This window comes from Hypomesus transpacificus, chromosome 17 (genome assembly GCF_021917145.1).
Source record: "Hypomesus transpacificus isolate Combined female chromosome 17, fHypTra1, whole genome shotgun sequence".
NCBI lineage: Eukaryota > Metazoa > Chordata > Actinopteri > Osmeriformes > Osmeridae > Hypomesus > Hypomesus transpacificus.
The window spans coordinates 15,221,196-15,239,275 of NC_061076.1; the positions used below are offsets into that span (position 1 = coordinate 15,221,196).

An 18,080-nucleotide genomic window follows, 5' to 3' on the forward strand; every position below is an offset into this window, starting at 1 on the left:
TGATTGGAGGTAAGCTGCGCACGCGCGTTTTATCTGCAGGCAGTTCTTGCTCAGAGCGGTCACGGTGCAGTCTGGCTGGGACTGTGGGTCTGCTATCTAGTCAGACTGGCCGCACAGGCGCTGTGTGAGTGGAGAGGAGACAGCGACAGCTCTCGCTGTACTCTCGTGAGATCGATTGAAACGTGAACTGCAGGACGGGATATGTGAGATGCTTTTTCAGTGCTTTGTCAACACAATAACCCGCCAAATGACAAAAAAGTCGCTAGATTTGTCGCTAGTCGCCTTTTGCTAATAAATTCGCCAAGAGGGTCTGGAAAGTCACCAGATATAGCGACAAAGTCGCTAAATTGGCAACACTGTTCCAACTCCTCCTCTTCCTCTGCTTGCTTCCCTTCCTCTTGCTCCTCCTCCTCTAATCCGAACTCTGCCTCATCCTCTGCCTCATCCTCTGACTCTCCCTCAAACTCCCCTTACTTTGTCTGCATTGTCCCTTACTCTGTCTGCATTGTCCATTACTCTGTCTGCATTGTCCCTTACTCTGTCTGCATTGTCCATTACTCTGTCTGCATTGTCCATTACTCTGTCTGCATTGTCCCTTACTCTGTCTGCATTGTCCATTACTCTGTCTGCATTGTCCATTACTCTGTCTGCATTGTCCATTACTCTGTCTGCATTGTCCATTACTCTGTCTACATTGTCGTGAATGTGCATTTCTGCCTTTTGATTTACCTGTTGGCTATAGCATTGTGTCCAACCACAACACACATAAGTACATCAGAATCTTGGAACCTTTTCTAAGTCACTGCGCACCACCCTGTGCGATAGCTTTGTTAGGAAAACAAACAGGACTGTTACACTCCAACTGTAATATAACTAGTTTATTGACAATGATCAGATACAGTAGAGTGTTCCAGACGGTAGTGAGTCTCTGTGATGGTCTTCTCCTGATATCCACTCAGCCCAGCGAGTTCCAGCCAGGTGAGAAAGACCTAGTCCTCGTCCGTACTGCTGAAAGTACATTTCTGGCTCCTTGGCAACGGTCCTTCTGTTGTTCGGGAGAAAGTGGACCAGGAGACCTGCAGGGTAGAAGAACCGAGAGGCAGGAAACCAGAACAAACATCCCACATCAGCCCCCTGGAGAGCATCCAGGCCCTGTGTCCAAGTGTCCTGGAGCCAGACACTGGACCCCAAGCTGCTCCCCATGAACAGGCTAGCCTTGCATGGCAGCTCCCTCGCTGTGGGGGTGTATGAATGAGTGAATGAGAGGCATAATGTAAAGTGCTGCGGGTGCCGGGATGGGTGAGAGAGAGAGAGAGAGAGAGAGAGAGAGAGAGAGAGAGAGAGAGAGAGAGAGAGAGAGAGAGAGAGAGAAAGGTGTGTGTATGTGAGAGAGGGACAGAGCCAGCCAGCCCTTTACTACGTGCTGGATACTTAAACGTATCAGTAGGCCGTCCTACTGGCTCCAAGACATCTTGAATGGCTTGACGATGGACTTTTGAAGCGCACGGAACATTCGTACGTGTAGAGGACATCTAGGGGGCTCCTGATTGGTCTCGTGGTCCTTCGACTGCTCCAGATTGGCATGCGAACCACACTTGGCCCCTGTGACAAGACATTTTAAATTGGTGAATTCAAAGTTAGGCTTTGTCAGAGTAATTAGCCAAATCTGCAGGATCACTTTGTGATTCATTAAGGATGACAAGCAGTGGTGGACGCTCACCAGGTGTGACGTGAGAGCTGGGGGGAAGTTCCTCCTGGGCTGAGGGCTTCTTGGGCTCCGTCTTTCTCTTCAGAAACTGCAGAAAACACAGAACATGCTGGAATCTATGGAAACTATATGACAACACCTCTCAGTCCACCAAAGCATCAGGATTAAGAACAACAACAGCCACTCAGTCCCAACAGTGCCTCTTCATTCTATACATGCTCCATTACATGAATAACCAACCCATGATCATTCATTCTGTACTCATACGATATACTATAAGCTCTGCTCTATAAGCTCTATTACATAACTAACCCACCTTGTTCTTGAAGAGCTTGACTTTCTTGCTCAACCACTTCAAGCCCTTTTTAGGCTTTCTGGTCTCGCCTGCAGAGGTAGACGCTGTCCCAGCATCGATGATGACCGCTGCAGGGCTGAGCTCACCGAGATCTGCCCCAGGACACGGAGCTGCAGCAGCAGACTCACACAGAGTGTCGTCCATCACTCTCTCCGTCAGGATCCTGACCCTGCGGTCCTGGGTCTCCTGGCAGGACAGGCTAGAGGTCGAGGGAAGGTTCACTTCCTGGCTCTTCTGCAGCTGACCCTGAACCGAGCTCTCAGCACAGCTGTGGATGGGCTCCTGTCTGGAGGGCATCGGGGGGATGATCTCAAACGCACGATCTTCGAGAGCCGACAGCTTGTCTGCAGCTTTCTGCAGGGTCCTCAGCGTGCTGTCATAAAGCAGCTGGCTGGAGGAGTGGACCTGCTCCCAGAACTTCCTGCCACCAGATCTCGTCTTAGCTGAGGCCTTGTGCTGCTCAACCACCTCATGGAGATCATCCAGGATCACACCAAGCAGGTTCTCACAGTTCTCAGAGGAGACCAGCAGAGATGGATGCTCTGAGCTCTCTGGATTGGCCGCATGAGGTGAGTCACGGGTGGTCGCCGGATGGCGAGAGAGCTTCTGAGTTGCTCTCCTCAAGACCTGCTGGAACACATCTCTTCCTTTGATCACGTACTCTTTAATGATGGTTCCCACTCGTGTGTCATCATGGGCCAGGCTCTCTCCAGCTGTGGGTGGGCCCTGAGGACATAAAAAAATCAAGGTCTCCAGGACCTCGGTTGTTCTGTGTCCACTCCCTGGCAGGAGGGTGTCAACGAACAAGGAGCGGTAGATGTGGGAGAAAGACAACTCCGGGCGCCTTAGGATCAGCGAATGATCCGAGATGGCTGAGATGCCTTCGATGAGCTCATCAATCTCCACTTCCTCTATGCCCTTGTTCAGACAGGCCAACATCTGTTCGTTGGCCAGCTCCTGGAGTTTTGTCAGGCCTTCGTTCTTCACGCTCTCCCGATAGCAGAACTCACTGCTTATGGCTCTGCAGGCTGCTGTCACCGTGTCGACAGACCGGATCAACAGAAGCCTGATGAGAGACGGGGGCAAACTTTCCAGAGACGTCTCGTTCATCAAAGAGACGCTCTCGTCCGCCGTCACATCTCCCATCCTGGAAGAGCTCACCAGGGGGGTCAGTCTGGCTGCTGCCTTGCAGACCATCTTCTTGGCTGCAGAGGAAACATCCAATGCGTCCCATCCTGTGAGGGAGGAGCTGTTCCCTGCTCTGGATGTTGAAGACTGGCTTTCCAGCAGCTCAACAGCACTTTTTACGGATTCGATGATTTCCTCGACCAGGTCATTGGCCAGGAAATGTCCATAGCGACCGCTCCCCAGATAAGGGATCATGACCCAATCCTCAGTCAGTGATAGGCTGGATGGAGATGTGGACGAGCCCTCCTTCCTACACGGCCCAAACTGCTCCTCCAGCTTCAGCTCCACAGCCTGGACAACGTTGGTCCTCGACATGGTGGTCAGGAGCTCTCCAAGGGACCTTCCAGAAGACCGACTGCTGCTCCCTGACCTCCTCAGCAGCGGTAGAGTCTGCACGTCGGCACAGACAGCAGAGAGGAAGTAGCTCACAGAGGAACAGGTCACAGGCCCTTGAGCTTCTTGTTGGAGGGCGGCCCTGGCTGCCAGGACGTTGCTGATGACCGCCTCGATCACCTCAGCTGCCACAGAGCCCAGACTGGCCTTGGCCTCCACCTGCAGATCCGGAGAGGGGGTTCCACTGGGTCTGCTGGCTATGCCAGAGGGCATTCTCTCCACTCCACTGACGCCCTGGGAAGTGGACGCAACCTCCAGGGCTTCCAGCTGGTCTTTTGACCCAGTAGCGGGTACTGAAGGAGGGGGCAGATCCGAGGGCTCGACCAGGTCCATGTCCTCCGAACTTAGAGGCCTCACGTTCAACACCCTGATGAAGGTCCGCTTGTCTCCAGACAGACTCCCCTCTCTTCCCTCACTCACCTCGGGCTGGGATGAGTCTGTCGTATCTTTCTCCATGTCTCTTCCTCAAAGACTGCCTCAGGTCACACTTGCTGTTGCAGTCTGGTTTGAGAGAGACGCTTTCACACCTGACCCATGAAAAGACAGACTTTTCCAAAGAACAAAGAGAATATAATTACTTTTTTTTTTTATAATCTAACATCTACTTACATATCTACATGAAATCATGTCTTGGAAATGTAAACCTTACAACTTAAGGTGCAAAATAATCTGACAATATTACATTATTATATTTCTGTGTTCCAATACGAATTAGTCAAGGTTAAGGCGTTGCAGTGATCCAAATCCTTCTCCAATAAAATGTTTATGTAAAACTGAGCACAGTGATCAGAACGCCTTTATTTGATGAATTACTCATAATACAGCAAACGTCATCAAACAGCTGACGGCGAAATTTGAAAATGAATCTATTGACTTTTCCAAAGAACACAGAGAAGAATAGGTTACAATAACTTTTTCAGATTAATGTATTATCTACCTTCACATCTACCCGAGAACATCTCTTGAAAATTTTAACCTTACAACTTGAAAAAGTCTCCATACCTTCCTTACAACTTGAAAAAGTCACGTATCTTCCTTACAACTTGAAAAAGGTGCATATGTAAATGCCCTGAAACGGGGTGTAATTGGATAAACGATGCGCGGACAAAACTTTCCCTCACATCATGTACAACAGTACTCCGTACATTACAGAAATATCTATAGAAAACATGACAAGCACGATAAGTACCACTCTTTCATCCACCACGTGGGGGTTATCGTTGCTAACGGCTAATGTAGCTAGCTCGCTCTTCGTCATGAAGTCAACTAACTTATTTCACAAACAAACTGTGATAACAACATAAACACAGTCACATAACACTTAAACACTGCATTTTATATTTTTATACGATGCACGGACAAAACTTTCCCTCACATCATCATGTATTTCACAACTGAAGGGAGGGAGCGACGTGCACCTAAACCTAGCTCAATCGTTTTACATTCCCCCTGCTGGAGCCCTATGGTAACTACAATGCTCCCATATTTAGCACAACACTTTTCATATAAAAAACAAGAACAACCGACAACAACACCCGAACCATAAACTGTGATATATCACCAACGCACATTATTCCATCTGTCACACAAAACAATCTGAAAATGTACTTACATTATGATATTTCTGTGTTCCAATACGAATTCGTCGAGGTGAAAGCGTCGTAGAGATAGATCCAAATCCTTGTCCAAGAAAATGTTCAATAAGAAATGAGAGCGGTGATCAGAACGGCATTTTATAGTTTATTTGATTAATTACGTCATAATACAGCAAACGTCATCAAACAGCAGATGGCGCTCTTTACACCCAGTCTGTTTAGAGTCCAGGCCGTGGTCTGTTATCAGTGTTAAACAGGGGCGTAGGCTACATTTAATTGTACATTAACTGTTTTAATCACGTTTTGAAAAGTGAAAAGTGTTTACCCCCCGGCACACATTTTGTATCAAGAAAAATATATTTAACAGCGGTATCCACTGTTATATAAATATGCCTTATTTAATTATGATTTGCCCATTTATACGAATCAAGTTTATTTCGACTGTATATCATCCTTGCGCACCGACGCTTCGCTTCACCTTTACACATTAGGAGGCTATATCCTACTAGTTCTCTTGAACGCTGCTTGTCTTGCATCCTCTGCACAGTAGCCTACCATCGACCCAAACATGAAGCTAAAACTTTTTCATTGGTGTGATTATGATATTCATACAAAGATAACTATGGAGGATTATAGGGGCCAAAACTAAATAAATAAATACTTGGATAAATAAATAATTATATAACACAAAGCTTAAATAAATGACACGAAATATATAAATGTTACATGTATTTGTGTGTATATATATATATGTTTACGTTTTCATGTGTTTACATTTATTCATTTATACTTACATTTATTCATTTATACTTACATTTATGTATTTATACTTACATTTATCCACGGTGAAACTTCCTGCAGCAAAATAAATCTGTCGTCCCCCCGTCACCAAGTCAGGGGGCGGGTCGATCCGGCAACCTTCTGATTACTGGCCGGACTCCCTCACCGCTCAGCCATATGACTCCCATGATGATAACAGACATCAAGGAAAGGCCTGACAGAATCAACCTGACTTTCAAGCACGTCAGAGAGTCTCTTAACAGGTGGAATGCGCTGGGAGAGTACATGAAGAGTGGCCTGACGCAGGTGACAGCAGGCAGGGAGGAGCAGGGGGGGGGGGGCTACACCCTGACTACCCTCCATAGCTACCTACACCCTGACTACCTACACCCTGACTACACTCCACACCTACCTACACCCTGACTACACTCCACACCTACCTACACCCTGACTACTCTCCACACCTACCTACACCCTTACTACCCTCCATATCTACCTAGAACCTGTCTACCTACACTCTGACTACTTTCCATAGCTACCTACACCCTGACTACCTACACCCTGACTACCTACACCCTGACTACTCTCCATAGCCACTTACACACTGACTACCTACAATCTGACTACCCAACACACCTACCTACACCCTGAATAATCTCCACACCTATCTACACACTGATTACCTACACCCTGACTACCATCCACATCTACCTAGAACCTGACTACCTACCCTCTAACTACCCTCCATAACTACCTACCCTCTAACTACCCTCCACATCTATCTACAGAACCAACACTGAGGGAGACCATTAACAAAACCCATACAGTATTTGCAGGTGTACAGCACCTACTATCCAGCCTACTCATGCAGCTAAAATGATCTTTAAGCAATACAAACAAATGGAAATTGAAGACACTAATGATCTGCTCATTTAATTGATATTTCCATAACCAGCAGTTCATTAAGCTTACTCTCTGGTCTAACATTACCTCTCTGGTCTCTCAGACGCCTCAATCGTCCTGCAAATAGGTTGACCAGATGTCCGGATGTCGGCGGGACAGTCCGATTTTCCAGCCGTTTGTCTGGGCCGATGTTGCGTCCTCCTTTTCGCCCTTTTGTCCTCATTTTTGACCCTTCCTGCACAGTGCCCACCGTCGCAATTTACCACTTGATTGGGCTTCAGTGCCAATTGTAGTAAGCTTTCAAATGCCAAACTCCAGACTCTAGTTCAGAACTCCACTAAACCACTAAGAGCAGCAAAGATCAATATCATTCCTTCTGTAAGCTCTGTCGCATAGACATGCATGTCTAAAATTACTACAATTACTAATGTCATTGTCTTCATTTCATACCAATGGCCCCCATCCCCCCGATCAACAACTTCTTGGGATTGTCCTCCTTTTTGGACCCAAGTGTCCTCCTTTTCAGGGTCATGCTTTCTGGTCACCCTACTTGCAAAGGAAAGATAGAGGGGAGGGTTACTGTGACAAACACTCCTGAATCATTTGGGCCCTGCACGTCAAAAAAAATTAGACTCTTTTTCACAAACTCAAATCTGGTCACTCTAAATAACGTTCTGTGAGTAGTATTTAGTTTTTTTTTTTTTTTTTACAGACGCGCTTATCCAGAGCGACTTACAGTAAGTACAGGGACATCTCCCCGAGGTAAGTAGGGTGAAGTGCCTTGCCCAAGGACACAACGTCATGGCACCGGCCGGGAATCGATCAGGCAACCTTCAGATTACTAGCCCGATTCCCTCACCGTTCAGCCACCTGACTCAGGTGACTCTCTCACCTGAGTAACTGTATGAAGCCTGTTTGTGAACCTTCTATTCCTCCATTCCCTAAAATGTCACCAGATGTCAACTCAGATTTTGTGTGTCCTATGTGCTTTCATGAAAATCATTTTGAATATCCTAAATTTCGTTTCTGAAAAATCGGGTCCCTGCACTTCAAACTCCGGTATTTGCGCAGGTGTGACAGTCTGCTCCCACTGAAGTTGGTCCACATCATTCAACACTATGAGCCAATCAACTCCTCCGGTTGATGTAAAGGGTTGGGCTTTTTATATAAAATAATTGTCCTGTCGGAGTGTGAAATTCTGGAAATTGTTATCCCAGTCGTAATTTGGAGTTCAACGTGTTGCATTTCAACGCGGACCATTGCCGGTAAACTAGGCCTATTTCATAGATAACTACACAGATAGGATGTTTGTATAGCATTAATTTGCTTCTCAGTAATCGACTGGGTAAATAAGTACTAGGATTCGACACAGTGAAGTCTATCAAAATGTTAATTAGATGTTTTAATGTCTATGTTGACTGGTGCTTTACAATATAGGCTACTTCATGTGATAACAAAACCGACTGTAATCGCGCTTCAGCATCTATGACCGTCTTTGTAGTTTCATACTAGTCAACAAAGCATTAAATGAAATGCCTTTATGTGAACCGTTAAGTAACAGCCTTAACATTGTGTTATTTGTTGTTCCGTATTGCAGGCTGAAACCTTGTGCCAAAAGTCCGTCTACCCGTCTGTTTTTCTGAGTAAATAGGGTTAAATTGACATCATGGCTCTGGATCTGTGCGGACAGCTGTGCAAGGTTATTCTCATCATCTTCAACATCGTGTTCGCCGTAAGTAGGCTACGGTAATTTTGTTTCTCATTGTCAAACTGCGGACACGCTTAAGGGGGAAAGTGGGGGGTTGTAGTCATTTGTCCACGAACAACCATTTTCACCAGTTTTTTTTAATACTAAAGTGTATCGTAAATAGCAATGTCAACTTAAAAATATGGAATACCATGTCAGTCAAAATTTAATAAATAAATAGATAGGTAAATAAATAGATAAATACATAAATGAATATGGCCATGAAATAAACCCTGAAATTAAAAAAGATGGTAATAAATAGATAAATATAGCATCATATAATTATATAGCTGAATCATTTACCTACATCAATAAATAAATAAATTTACTGATTTCAAAATGACATTTTTGGAAAGACAGCATTTATTTATTTCATGGGACTTTTATTTTATTTCCTCATGCCACATTTATTGATTTTTTGGGACTTTTATTTCCTGCCACCACATATATTTCCAAACACCACATTTATGTTTGTGCTGTATTTATTTCCAATCTAACATGCAATCTAACATGCAAGCATACTGGAAAATTATTCCCTGAACCCTCGCAAAAAGGCGGTCGAGCAAGCTCCTGGAAAATGTGTAGCTAATTGAAGGCACCTTTATCTGAAAAAGAGACAAAAATAAATGCTTGTCATCTACAAACATATTGATAAAACCTTCCTTTTACTAAACAACCTCACTGCAAACTGGATGTGCTGCTGCTGTTTCATTTTCTCTTCATACCTGAAATTAGAACAGAACGGTCGTCATTGCTATGCAAATACCCTTGAGTATGTCCTGTAAACTGAACTGTATGTACTATGTGTATCAATAGTCTTACTAACGGTGCCCTGCTCTATATTGTTGGCTTTTTAAACCCGATTAACAGCCTCACTAGAGTCAAACTGCCAATAGTTTGCTATATAAGCATCCTAAAAGAGATTTACATCAGAAATCTTACCTGAAAGAAAACAATTATATTAGATACACAATAGTAACAAATCATTTTACAGCTGGCTTTACTGACTTTTTAAACATGATCAACAGCTTTGCTTTACAACCTATGTAAATCTGACCTCATGATTTAAATAATCGTCTAAAAGAGGAGATTCGTAAACCCCCTCCTCTTCATCCCCACCCTCGTATTCGACAACAAGTAAACTACCTGTGCTACAGCCCACTACAAATGCAAAACAAAAAAAAAACTAAGTCACACTCACAACTGACTTGAATGGTATGGCTTCACTTCAGGTCTCACTAAATGGTAATACGGGCATGGCATAATGGTGAGTCTAGATAGTTATAGCTAGTTGCCTTCTTGCCAACCTTTCTTTCTTTAAAGAAGTGCGCATTGCACCTGGCTATTCACTTCAAAACTCATGGAATGGCTGTTTGTCAGCCCTACAGCCTGAACAAACGTTAAAGTTTCTAAATACATTGAGAATAGTATTAACATCTTGTCTCAACACCTAACACTGCATCTCCCTGGTTGTTGCCTAAGACTCTAAAGGAAGTTTTGCTCACTAAGAAGTCAGTATGTCTCATTATAAACGCTGTTGTCTTTCTCAAGCCTCTATGTCAAATGGCATTCCCAACGCTCCAGACATCATCTGAAGCCGGGGTCAACTGTGCATGCATAAAGCCAGTGGCCAGCATTGAGCACCAGATTATAGATCTTGACACACGCATTATCAAACACATTGTAAACTGACATATAATAATACCGTATTTTCCGGACTATAAGGCGCACTTAAAATCCTTTAATTTTCTCAAAATATGCGGAAAATACGGTAATAATAATAGATTCATAAGCTTACGCTTAGGTTCCCTATCCCACTTGCATTGTTAATTGTCGTTGACTTGTGGACTGTAAAAGGGTTAACCTGGGAAAACAAGGCGAGGTTTACACACCCATGTCTCACGCACAGACTTGAATCTGAGTGGTTTTATTTCCCTGTGGTCCAGCTGCTTGGTGCTGCCATTCTGGGCCTGGGTCTGTGGCTGCGGTTTGGCGCCGACACACAAGGCCTCTTTGATGTTGACTTCAACACACGGCAGTTTGTCATCGGTGAGTTACTGTGACTCCAGTCTTATCAGAAGGGTACATCACATGCAGCAAAGAGGAAGTTGAACTTGAAATGAATGTAGCGTAGCGACTTTCTTTGCGACCTTTAAATATATTTTGACTGTTAAACTACCTGCTTTGTTTTTCCAATCTCTCTCTCTCTCCCGCCCTCCTTCCCCCCCCCTCTCTTTACCCCTCCTTCCCTCATTCTCTCCCTCCCCCTTCTCCATCTCTCTCCCTCCCCCTCTCCATTTACCCCCTCCCCCCCCCCTCTCTCTTCCCCTCTCTCCATCTCCCTCTCTCTCTCCCCCTCTCTCCATCTCCCTCCTTCCCAGGTGTGATAGTGCTGATCGTCCTGGGTGCAGTGATACTGGTGGTGGCCGTGTTTGGAGTCGTTGGTGCCTGCAGCGCGAGCAGTGGCGCCCTGACAGTGGTGAGACCAGAGCGGACAAGAAGCTGCAGCTTCACGCGGCCCCAGAAGGCAAAGCGTCGGCGGGTTTTCTGCGGGTTTTCTTTCTTTTCACCTATTAGCTACTTGTCATTACTGTAAACATGGAGGTCTGAGAGAGGAGAGATTAGTGGATGTTTGTGTGTGTCTCAAGTGATGAAGTCTCTTTTGTACCCTATGGCTGTGAAGTCAATTTCAGTTGCCAAGTACAAGTTCAAGACAAAATCAAAGTATTACAGATCTGTAGGGTGCAAGTGGCTGATACACTCAAGTTGAGCATCTCAGAGGACTGGACAAAGAATACAGGAATGAAGGGCAGTTAAATTGTATCACATAATGGAACGTTTCACTCTCACTAGAAACGTCAGGGGGGTTAACATAGTCTTCGCAAGCACGGACAGAAGATGCCGCATTCATGGTGCTACATAGCTTTTGTTTAATCTTTAAATAGGGCTCCTAGAAATGGCCTTGACTTTCCTCCTATTTTCCTTGTTCAAAGTCGCATGGCATTATACACTTTGGTAACATTGTGACCTCTGACCTACAATCTAGCGTCACACACATTTCCAAGTCTCACAAGCACCATAATTCATAGATAAGCATATTTATATTTTGGATATGACCACGGGTCATGTTCTCATGAGCTAATATAGCTGGGTATAGATCAAACATTGTTATTATATTCAGAACATTCACGTTTACATTTAGTTATTTAGCAGAGGCTCTTATCCAGAGCGACTTACAGTAAGTACAGGGATATTCTCCCCGAGGCAAGTAGGGCGAAAAGCCTTGCCCAAGGACACAACGTCATTGGCACGGCGGGACTCAAACCAGCAACCTTCTTATTAAAAGCCTGATTCCCTAACCACTCAGCCATCTGCCCCCCCAGTATAAAAGTAATAAAGGCTCTCTGTCACAATACTGAAGTTCTCTCTATCCCCCTTTCCCAGTTTGCCGTCTTTCTGTCCATGCTATGTGTGTCAGTGATTGCAGCAGGAGTGATCGCCTTCACAAGGAGTGAAAAGGTGAGTGGGAGAAAGGGAAGAGGAGAGGGAGGGTAGGAGGGTAGGAGACAGTGAGGTCATGTAGAGCAAACTGCCCAACACGGATGCAGAATACATTCCTTTGTTGACTATTGCAGCAATGGAGCTTAATATTGACGCAACTCGCAACCAAAGCTTTCGTTTGTTCAGGTCTTTCAAGGGATGGAATCAAGCCACACTTTTGTATTGATGACCAGTTCCACATCATTGGCTTGGTCTACCTTCTGAAGAGTGTTGTTATGTGTGTAAAGAGGGTTGCTATGTGTGTAAATACTTCTCTGTACCAGGTGGGGGAGCAGATGGCCATGTTCTACAAGACGGTGTACGCAAAGTATTTGAATACGAAGGACCCTAGCATGACGGTCACTCTGACCTTAATGCATAACTGGGTAAACAAACATACCGTCACACACATACGAAAATACTGTCACTTCAAAACCTACACTTCACAGCAAAACTCAAATAATGTTCCAATAATATTCTTCCTGTATACATTTTCACCTGTACAGTCTGTGATTAGCATTTAGAATGCATAGAAATATCTGCAGTTTTGGTATATTCAAGAGTTGGAAAACTCTTGTTGTCCGTCTGTCCCGCTCCATCACGTCGTAGTTCCAGTGCTGTGGATTAGTGGGAGCCCTGGACATTCTGGTCAAAAAGACGTGCCCCGAACAAAGCTTCATTGAATTGTTCACTATGCCTGTGAGTATGCACTGTAGAAAACGTCATTGAATGTTGGGTCTCCAATTCGAATGTCTCATTCGTAGTGGCAGTTGTTGCACCTGAGTCAAGTTCGCTCTGGAAGGAGACACTTGGGACAGCAAGAAGTTCTCAGTTCGTCCCCGACCCTGTACTTCCACAATTTAGAGGCTTTCCGGATAAGCTGTTGTATCTGTTAGAGTGTGAAATAAATAGTTTTACGATTCTGAACCGAAAAAACTTAACAGATTCCCTCCCCCAGGCCTGTCCCCCAGCCATCGTCGACCTGTTTAAGGACAAAGCTCCGTTGGTTCTGGGCCTGTTCCTGGGTACAGCTGCTCTGCTGGTAAGAATCCTCAGCCCTCCCCCAACCACACACACACACACAGTACTCCTGGTATAGGCATGTCCCATTTAGACAGCTCCCAACTCCGCAAGGAGATCAAGCGCCACTATACTTTGTTGTCCCCAAGGGGAAATACTAACTTGATAGAAATGTATTTTTGGTGGTATTGTCTCGCCTGCATTGTGTATCTGTATCTGCATCTGCTACCCTCACTCCGCCACTGGTCGTGTTTATAGTCAATGGACAAAGTCTAGACAGATGTTACTGGGGGGGGCCAAGGTGGGGCCAGTGTTTAATCACAGGGTCACACATAAAAAAACATAAAATACTAAAATTTTGCTTTACACTAAAATCATACAAACGGCTGGCTCTCCCTCTTCCAGCTCCTCAGCTTTCTCAATCAGCTTGGGGGGGGGGGGGATTTCAACAGGGTCCCTGCCCCCCGTAGGCCCCCGTGTAGAACCGCCACTGTTTATAGTACATATATACATCCATTTTTGTGACCTCTGTTTCCACCCTGCATGAAGACCCTGACATGAAATGGGGCATTAACCACTTCCTGGTCTCCTCCCACTCCTAAACCCTGTTTCTAACATCCTTCCTTCCTTCCTTCGCACCCCCCCCCCCCCCCCCCGTCTCTTTTCTTAGGTCATAGTGCTGGTATGCAGTTCTATCCTTGTGAAGGAGATTAAAAGGTCAAAGCAGATTATAGTCCCCAATATTATGATGCAGAATAGGGTCCCCAATGTTATAATGATTGGTACCCATTAATGAGCATGGTATAATGTAATTTTGACTTTTGTTGTCTTTTTTCTATTTCTGGACTACTGTTCATTGGACCCAGTTACTAATGTAATGCAGATTTTGATGCTGCTATTCAGGAAGCATGCATATAACAAGGGTTTCAAACAGGTACTGCAGTTTATAATATATTTTGGTATATTTATTAGTTACAAGTGAACAGTTATAGATGGCCATGAGTCTGCTTTTACCTTGTTTTGGATGTTCAACAAAAGCACCTGTGTATCTTCCACTTGAATAGCAGTCTATTCAAGTCAAGCTAATACTAGCTTACTTACATTTAAAACATCATAATTCCTCAAAATTGATATGTATACTCTTCCATACGCACTCCTAGTCTCACATTACTGAACACAAACCAAACCCAAGGGCTTCTGTTCCAGAGAATCTCTTTCCCTCATTCCCATAATGACCACGGCCAAGCGCTGGGCCAGCAGCCTAACTGAGCGTTTGACTAAATAAACACTTCAGGTTAAGGGCCTCTGGAGCGTCAAGTGTGGCCCTCAGAACAGAAGCAGTGTCACACCAGGTAGGGGGCTTTAGTTATTATCCAGAGCGACTTACAGTAAGTACAGGGACATTCCCCCGAAGTAAGTAGGGTGAAGTGCCTTGCCCAAGGACACAACGTCCAGGAATCGAACTGGCAACCTTCAGATTATTAGCCCGATTCCCTAACGGCTCAGCCACCTGACTTCCAGATGTTGACCTCCATTATCATTTCCCCTCTGGCTCAGTTTGTTGGCCTGAGACTGTTCACTGCTGATGAGACAGGTTCTACTCTGAAATGACCAAAGGAAATTCAAGTGTCTAGTAGAATATCATGTTCCAAAGCTGGTTTTTACACTGTTGTAGGTATTCCTACTGTATGCATTGTACTACTGAGTCTGATGTGAGTTTGTTAAAAATAAATATTCACTTTTTTTCTTTTTCCTTGGCCCCGACTTGCTTCATTTCTTGACTGAATATTTCATATATATGCTGTTTATTCAGCTCAACGGTGCAGCTTTGGTCCTAGAAAACGAAATTACACAAGGCAGCATTACCACATTAAGCCTCAAGAGATGGACAGTAAACATGCTCAGTAGTGTGAGGTACCCGTGGAAGGTTTTTGAATATATTCCACATTTTACTGTAATTGTTGCATTTATCTGAGATGTTACTAAGCTGACTGTATCCTGACAGTTTGTGTTACGAGCCTTCTACGTCCTTTACCTCTCTAAGTAAAATGATCTTAATCACTTTTGAAGTTACATTGGCGTCTACTGTATAAATCAGGGGTCAACTATTCTTCACTACATCTACAAGATGAAGCCATTTCAGAAACAGAGGGAGATTACTGGGCCCTTGTCAAGTTGCATCCTTGTTATTCAAACTTTGAGATCCTTTACCATCTGTTACATATAGAAGCATCTTGAAATCCAGGTTACAGAGAGGCCTCAGAATGAAACAGTCAGAGCAATAACCATACAAGTCAGGTGGTCACATAGTTTCCTCAACTCGGTATATGCTTATCAATAAATGGCGTTCAATTCCAGTATCGGTTGCAACCAGGCCTGGACTGGTAATCTGGCATACCATGCTGGGGGTTGTTCCTTGTAGCTGATTTGGACAATTGGGTGAATTGAGGTAGTTGGGAGGAGGAGGGGGGTGATATAGAGGAACAAGGGGTTGGGGTGAAGAGGGAAGAGGAGAGGTTCCAGTTAGGATTTGAGGAGGATCAGAGGAGGGGGGAAAGGAGGGGGTCTGACCGGCAAAGGTGTCAAACTCAAGGCCCGCGGGCCACATGTGGCCAGCCACGTCATTTTATGTGGCCCGCGGAAGCTTAATGCGCTATTGAAATAAGTCTACGCTGCTTTACAGCGTGCATTGACCATAAACGACATCTCTCACAGCGGCGTAACAAGGACTTGGCGGGCCCGAGTGCAGATCTCACCAACGGGCCCCTTACCGACCTATCGTCAGGTGAAATTATTGAGTGTTGAGCTTAGCGATGCGCAAGGAAATTTATGCTACTTATGATGTACAATTAAGGGTAACGACTGCTCCTTCTATGTGAAGATAGATTACGGTTTAAAAAGTGAACGGCTCTGACTCGCGAGTCTCTGGCTCTAGATTTTGCTTGCTACAACACGGAATGAGCATAATGGAACAGTCAGTCATGAGCCGACGTATCTGCGACGTTTAAATACAGCACAGAGATGAGAAGAAAATCTGATCATTTACCGAGGCTTATCCGACGTTATGAAAGACGTTTCGATCTGTCATGTGTGCTATCTGGGTACTAGTAATAAAAAAACAGTCACTTCGATGGTGAATATTTGATTTTATGTTCGTTAGATATGCTAGTTTACATTTAGTCTATCTAGCTTTAGCTATTTTCCGACTACATCCTGCACATAGTTTACTCTATCTAACCTGGCTGCTGCCTGGTATAGCCTAGGCCTATATGTGCATTTTTATGACGTTTAATAGCCATGTCAACTGCATACACCAGACAGTAAACGTTATGTAATTATTAGCCTACCCAGGTGGCTGAGTTTCACACTCATTGCTGTTGCCGGGCTGGGGGTCAGACTTAGCGTCCTCTTCAACACGCTTCGCCCAAATGAGGATAGTTTTGACAGCTTTGCCACCCATACATCTTGCTCTTTTCGTTCCTGCCGCTTTCTGGAGCCACTTTTATGTTAAAGGAAATGGCATGGGGTAGCCTAATTCGCTTCAAAACGCTAATGCAACACAACTGTAGTATCCCAACAACAACTGTCTGTGGTATTCCAACAACTGGATGGGAACAATTGTGTGTGGGTGGGCGGGAATCTTTGACAACAATATTACCCAGACATCCTTGCTATTTTTCGAGGGCAATATTACTTAATAAAAACGAGATTTGTTTCATTCAGCAAAAGGCAAATGAGAAAAAATGAATTATTTGCTGTTGTTAACACTGACTGTTTTTAAAATGTTTATTGGGCAGGTGATAGCTCATAATTCTGAAAAACTGACACCATAATTGAGAAATGTTTGCGAATTGATAAGACTGGATCATATATGATTACATATATGTGATCCTCAAATACGGCGTTACAGCGGTGCAAGGGGCCCGGTCAGGTTGTCTCACTTTTACATCGATTTACATTACCCCTTTCGCCACGGGTCCTAAAGCAGTGTATGCACATTAGTGTTAAACGCAAAGTTCAACTGGGTGAAGGCGAGCATGGTTTGAATGACAATGCAGCCGGTTCTGCGAACGTACCCCATGTGTATTTTCAGCCAAGGTCCTCGGGCATTCAACCCAAGTTGGTATCGCTCTCGAACTTGGTTAGAGTACTCAGCCAAGCTAGCATGTTTCTGCTTCCCTTGTCGACAATTTGGAGCCAGAAATGATGAAGACATCACCTTCATTAGACAATTAAGGTTTTACCAATTGGAAAACGGCAATGTTTATTTTACATAAAGCTCAAAAAGCTATTCTGCGTTCAAATGAAGGGCAAAAAAAGTTTTGCTCTTGCGCTATGCGCACTTGCATTTTGTCACCAAACACTGAGAAAAAATTGCAAATTTATCCTCCAAGAAAAACAGCAGATTGTCCAAGAATTAAAAGGCGGACTTCAATTGCAGCATAATAGGCCCTATGTTCACAAAAGCTACTGTAATGAATGTGGGTTCGTTCGTGGAGCAGGAAATTACTGCCCAATATGTCAGGCTGAAAGAACACCGGTACAAGCTGGTAACAGTATAACAAGGTCTTTATTGAGTAGGACAAGGGTTCTCTAACAACTCATAACTGAGGTGGAATACTCCAGGGCACAACACAGGCTACACCGGCATTCAAGGGAGTTGGCTCTCCCCAAACCACACTCCACCCTCCCCAATCCTGTGAAAGCACGGCACTCTAACCGCTGGGTCAAACCCCCAGTAGACACTCCAACGTCACTCGTGTATAGGGGAGTCCAACTACCCCCCTTTGGACAGTGCCCTGCTCCTCGTACCCTGTTCTGTCCCACCGCCAGGTAATTTAATAACGCTAA

General features: G+C 44.7%; 2 protein-coding genes and 1 long non-coding RNA gene across 7 annotated transcripts; 1 reads left to right on the forward strand and 2 right to left on the reverse strand.

Moving 5' to 3' along the window:
• Positions 1-409: 409 nt before the first annotated feature.
• Positions 410-6,113, reverse strand: LOC124479252. Of its 4 annotated transcripts, XM_047037916.1 has the most exons (5): positions 6,074-6,113; positions 5,257-5,324; positions 2,025-4,191; positions 1,721-1,796; positions 410-1,602 (listed from the first exon to the last, which is right to left on the reverse strand). In XM_047037916.1, exons 3-5 carry the CDS (start codon positions 4,098-4,100, stop codon positions 1,454-1,456), a joined length of 2,301 nt encoding a protein of 766 aa, XP_046893872.1. In that variant the 5' UTR covers positions 4,101-4,191; positions 5,257-5,324; positions 6,074-6,113; the 3' UTR covers positions 410-1,453. The 4 variants fall into 4 exon arrangements, with proteins under 4 accessions (XP_046893872.1, XP_046893871.1, XP_046893873.1 ...); XM_047037915.1 differs by lacking the exon at positions 6,074-6,113 and having other exon boundaries at positions 5,257-5,494; XM_047037917.1 differs by lacking the exons at positions 5,257-5,324; positions 6,074-6,113 and having other exon boundaries at positions 2,025-4,970.
• A 345-nt stretch (positions 6,114-6,458) lies between these two features.
• Positions 6,459-16,593, reverse strand: LOC124479376. Its single transcript, XR_006957437.1, has 3 exons — positions 16,577-16,593; positions 7,373-7,468; positions 6,459-7,157 (listed from the first exon to the last, which is right to left on the reverse strand). It is a non-coding gene; the product is annotated as an uncharacterized LOC124479376 (long non-coding RNA).
• On the forward strand, positions 7,757-14,096 carry LOC124479336 (CD9 antigen-like). Of its 2 annotated transcripts, none has more exons than XM_047038060.1 (9): positions 7,757-8,187; positions 8,520-8,654; positions 10,616-10,718; positions 11,051-11,148; positions 12,114-12,188; positions 12,494-12,595; positions 12,819-12,908; positions 13,154-13,251; positions 13,900-13,990. In XM_047038060.1, the coding sequence occupies exons 2-9, from the start codon at positions 8,589-8,591 to the stop codon at positions 13,904-13,906; spliced, it is 639 nt and encodes a 212-aa protein (XP_046894016.1). In that variant the 5' UTR covers positions 7,757-8,187; positions 8,520-8,588; the 3' UTR covers positions 13,907-13,990. The 2 variants fall into 2 exon arrangements, with proteins under 2 accessions (XP_046894016.1, XP_046894015.1); XM_047038059.1 differs by having other exon boundaries at positions 7,759-8,187; positions 13,168-13,251; positions 13,900-14,096.
• Positions 16,594-18,080: the final 1,487 nt, after the last annotated feature.